Source organism: Hibiscus syriacus, unplaced genomic scaffold, assembly GCF_006381635.1.
Source record: "Hibiscus syriacus cultivar Baekdansim isolate YM2019G1 unplaced genomic scaffold, ASM638163v2 tig00111199_pilon, whole genome shotgun sequence".
Classification (NCBI taxonomy): Eukaryota; Viridiplantae; Streptophyta; class Magnoliopsida; order Malvales; family Malvaceae; genus Hibiscus; species Hibiscus syriacus.
Window position 1 is genome coordinate 241646 of NW_024063015.1, and position 3985 is coordinate 245630.

The 3985-nt window shown below is 36.0% G+C and overlaps 1 protein-coding gene across 2 annotated transcripts; it reads right to left on the bottom strand.

The window, feature by feature from the left end:
- Window positions 1-1517: 1517 nt before the first annotated feature.
- On the bottom strand, window positions 1518-3743 carry LOC120155631 (outer envelope pore protein 16-3, chloroplastic/mitochondrial-like). 2 transcript variants are annotated; one of them, XM_039167138.1, is made up of 3 exons: window positions 3700-3743; window positions 2482-2818; window positions 1518-1846 (listed from the first exon to the last, which is right to left on the bottom strand). In XM_039167138.1, the coding sequence occupies exons 2-3, from the start codon at window positions 2816-2818 to the stop codon at window positions 1701-1703; spliced, it is 483 nt and encodes a 160-aa protein (XP_039023069.1). In that variant the 5' UTR covers window positions 3700-3743; the 3' UTR covers window positions 1518-1700. The 2 variants fall into 2 exon arrangements, with proteins under 2 accessions (XP_039023069.1, XP_039023068.1); XM_039167137.1 differs by having other exon boundaries at window positions 2482-2825; window positions 3700-3729.
- Window positions 3744-3985: the final 242 nt, after the last annotated feature.

Consider the following 3985-nt stretch of genomic DNA (forward strand, 5'->3'; position numbering starts at 1 on the left):
AGATCCCTCCAATCAACGTCAAAAGATATACTCGAGCTGCATATATCACCTCTTGCTCCGGTGATTGTTCATCTACTCTAAATTCGTTTTCTAGCCACGTCATTCGTACCTGCAACCCATCAATGAAATCGGTTGGAGCCTCATTTCCCAATAAATTTGAAATAAGAACATTTACCTTATAAGTGTTGCGAAGCACCAATGTCATACCGTTAATCGGAATGCCAAGTTGATATGCGACATCTTCCAAAGTTATCGTCACTTCACCACAAGGTAAATGAAACATATGCGTTTCGGGCCTCCAACGCTCAATCAAAGCCGATATCAATGCCGAAATCACCTTAAATCTGTGAAGAAACGTCGCTCTATATAATCTGGATTGTGAAAGATATATCACCATCCGCTGATGTGGCTCTTCATTCGTCATTCCTCGATGACAAATGGTTCGTTCTTCTCACTACAATTTGAAAATAAATTATTTAATACAATTATATAAAATAATTATTATTAATACTATAATTTTGTCATAACTAAAATGAAATAAAACAAATTAAACTTACCGTTGTCAACTCGATCAATGAAATATGAACTTCATCAATACGTAACATTTCATCTCTTGATGCCATTTCAACAAAAATTATTCAACACAAAAGTTTTTGCTCTCAGTAGAATGTTTGATTACAAGTGAAAAATTTATCCAACCCAAACCTCTATTTATACTACTCTACCGAACGACTACTTTTTTGAAACTGAAAATAGCCGTTGGAACTCGCCACACCGGCGTGACAAGTTCCATTGAAATTAAAAAAAATGACCATTGCACAACGTTTAATTCAACAGTCAAAAAAATCAAAATTTTAGCCGTTGCGTGACGAGTTCCAAAACCATAAAATATTTTATTTTAATTTTCTTTTAAAAAAATTACGAAAAAATATTATTTTTTATTAGGACTCGTCACGCCGTTGTGACGAGCCCCTCTTGAAATTTATTTTTTAATCAGGCTCTGGGGCCCACCTAACACGGACCATTAAAAATTTATATCTCATGAAACTCGTTACGCCGGCGTGAGAAGTTTAATGGGGACTATTGCAATTGTCATAGATCCCAAATTAAAAGTTTGGATGCCTTAATGAGCTAAATAATTTACCCGAGAGCCGTAATGGGCCAATTTGGCTTTTAAAATGCTCCCTTAATCAATAAGACGCGATTGGCCCAAGGGAGCTTGCGGTTCATCCATGGGAACACGATTTCAATCTGTGAAAATATTTTTTGTGGGGCCACGCTCATCTCACTTTATATACTTGTGATGCAAGTAGTCCCTTTAGACAATAAAGCAACATTGACTATAAAAAAGAAACACATATTTTGACTAAAAAGAAGTGTAGTGCAAATGCATTGAACTATAAGAACCGAGTATTTTCCTGTTGCTACTGCCTCTCATGAACAATGAATATCATGAAAGCATTAATCAACAAGCATCCTAGATTTAATAGGCTCGGAAACTGTCATCTGTACCATGGTTTTGATAAATGACTGCATTTTTATTCAAATCAAACATCCTTGCTCTAAAAGTAAAACAACCAAAAAAGGAAACCGAGTCTGAGAGTATTATATCTCCAAAAACAAAGACATCCAGTTCATCAAACAGGATTGATTATCTCACACTCAGATAAAAATGCCTTCTCAACAACAAGGTGCAAGATTTATGACTCAGCAGGTCTTTTCTTGGTGGTGTATGGGTAATACTCCTTGCCTGTGTCCAGTCTTGTAGTCTGACCTCCAGCATCAATCACAGCAGATGTGAATGCCAGTGCCGATCCGGCAGAAATAGCTCTGGAAATACTCCTCCCTAGGAAATGGATGACATGTAAATACATTTGTTGAACATTACAACTGGTAAAAACAGAAGTTTAACCTAGATCCAGAAACGAAGAACCCACATGATAGTCCATTTCATTCTCCTTAAAAGCACAAAAAATTACATAAATACACCATCTAAAGTGATGCCTTTACGCAACCCTCCATCTCACTAGTTACTAGACTCTACAGACAGTTAATAATACAAAAGTAAAAGACAAGGCAAGCAAGAAACTACAGTAACGCATGTGGAAAACCTCCAAAATGAAAGAAAATTATAGGAGAAATCAGAAAGTATCGACTTTTGATATGCCAAGAGGCATAACTCCTACCACTTCACATATAACAAGTGAGTAAACATGTTAAAGAAATATCAACAAAAACAAAAACAATTCAAAGCAATGCAGGGGTATATGAGTATGACTTTATCACCATTCTTCAGATGGTGGAGGAGATCCTAATAAACATCACAGGCCTTGAAATTATGAAGTGGTAAAAGGTTTTCAAAGATAGTCATCTCCATATTACTGAAACGAAAATTAGTAAATGATTTGAACTTATACATATGGTAAAATTATTTACCAGGTACATTGAAAGGTGCACAAAGTCTCTGAATAAAACTCATACCTTTGAAACCAAGAATGGAAGCCCCTGCAACGAAACCACCAACAGCACCATTGACAAAGTCTCTCTTCATCCTATAATTCTGCAACAGCTGCTCAACGCCAATATAGACTCCCCCAATTGCAGCAAATGTCATTCCATAATTTCCCATCATCTTCAGTGTTCTTACAAGCCCGGGTATGGCAACACTTCTCTCAACACGAGGCACATCATACCATGTAGCAACAACGGTTCCCCAGATAGTTCCAGCAGCAAAACCTGTAGTTGCACCCTTGATTGTTTTCATTGTTGGAGTGTCATCATCCTCATAATACCTAAGTTCTGAGGGGTCTACAGCCATCTTCTTACCGAATAACAACCAATATCATAAAACAAACAAATAAATAAATAACAAAAACATAAATATACACAATTATATATACATAGAATGTGTTCAGCCATAGTATTTGTATCTAGCATATCTATGATAGGGAAAGTAAATGGCCCGATTCAAATACATCTGGATGGCATCTAGGGTTGAGGATGGGCCATATAAAGGAAGGTAGATCTCTTCAACCATAATTCCCATCCCACTTCCTGAGGTTCAAGTTTAAGAATCTCAGACTTCTAAGTTCGATTGTCAAATTTTAACTGTTGGTATCCTTTTTGGGACACGACAACAATATAAGTATCATCTAATGCATATCCGAATACGAACTGGGCCTTCAATTATACTGGAGAACAACACAAATTCAATGCAGAAAGCCAACATACTCAACGTTATATGTTCATAAGAATATAGAAAAGCCCTTGCAACTTGGACAAAACACATCAATACGCACGGTTTTGAAACTGTCAAATATAGTGGAAAAGGGCAACGAACCAATGCTTTTTCATTTTAATGTAAAAAAAAATAAAATCCAGGAGCTAGTGAAACTATTTCCCAGCTGCGAACTAGCCATGCCTACGTTCCCAACAATCGAAAAAAAGAAAAATAATTTCTAAAATGCTAACTTACTTATAGCTTAAATCCCATGCAGCATATATAGTAAGGAAGAAAAGTGGACAACAAAGGAATAGAAAATAGATCAAATCAAGCGAACCAAAGGATTAGATTTGTGAAAAGAGAACCCTAGGTTATGCAGCTGATTTAAATACACATTCCCAATAGATTGAAAAAGATAACCTAAAGGAACAGATAGCGCTAATTAAGGAGAATGTAAAAAGCAAAGAGAAAAATACCTTTTTGATGATATCGGAGAAGACGAAGTGAGAGCTCAAATGCTTTCGAGAAATTCATGTGCTCCTTCATGATGCGCTATTAAACCTGTTACCGGCCAGGCCCCGCTCGAAAAAGGTCGGGTCGGGTATAGTAGATTCTCAATTCTTTATAATTAAAATTCGGGATAATATATATTAACTTAGTTTCTTAATTTAAATGATTAACTTTTAAAAAAAAATGATTATTTTGTATTCGAAATCACAAAGTACACCACCCTAAGGATCTCATTAAAAAACCTCCCTAATA

Bases quoted from the DNA above. Each gene is read 5' to 3' on its own strand.
- LOC120155631 (XM_039167138.1), bottom strand. From the start codon at position 2,818: ATGGCTGTAGACCCCTCAGAACTTAGGTATTATGAGGATGATGACACT. The intron at 1,847-2,481 runs GTATGAGTTTTA...TCCATTTCCTAG, and splicing joins TTCCATTCTTGGTTTCAAAG to GGAGGAGTATTTCCAGAGCT.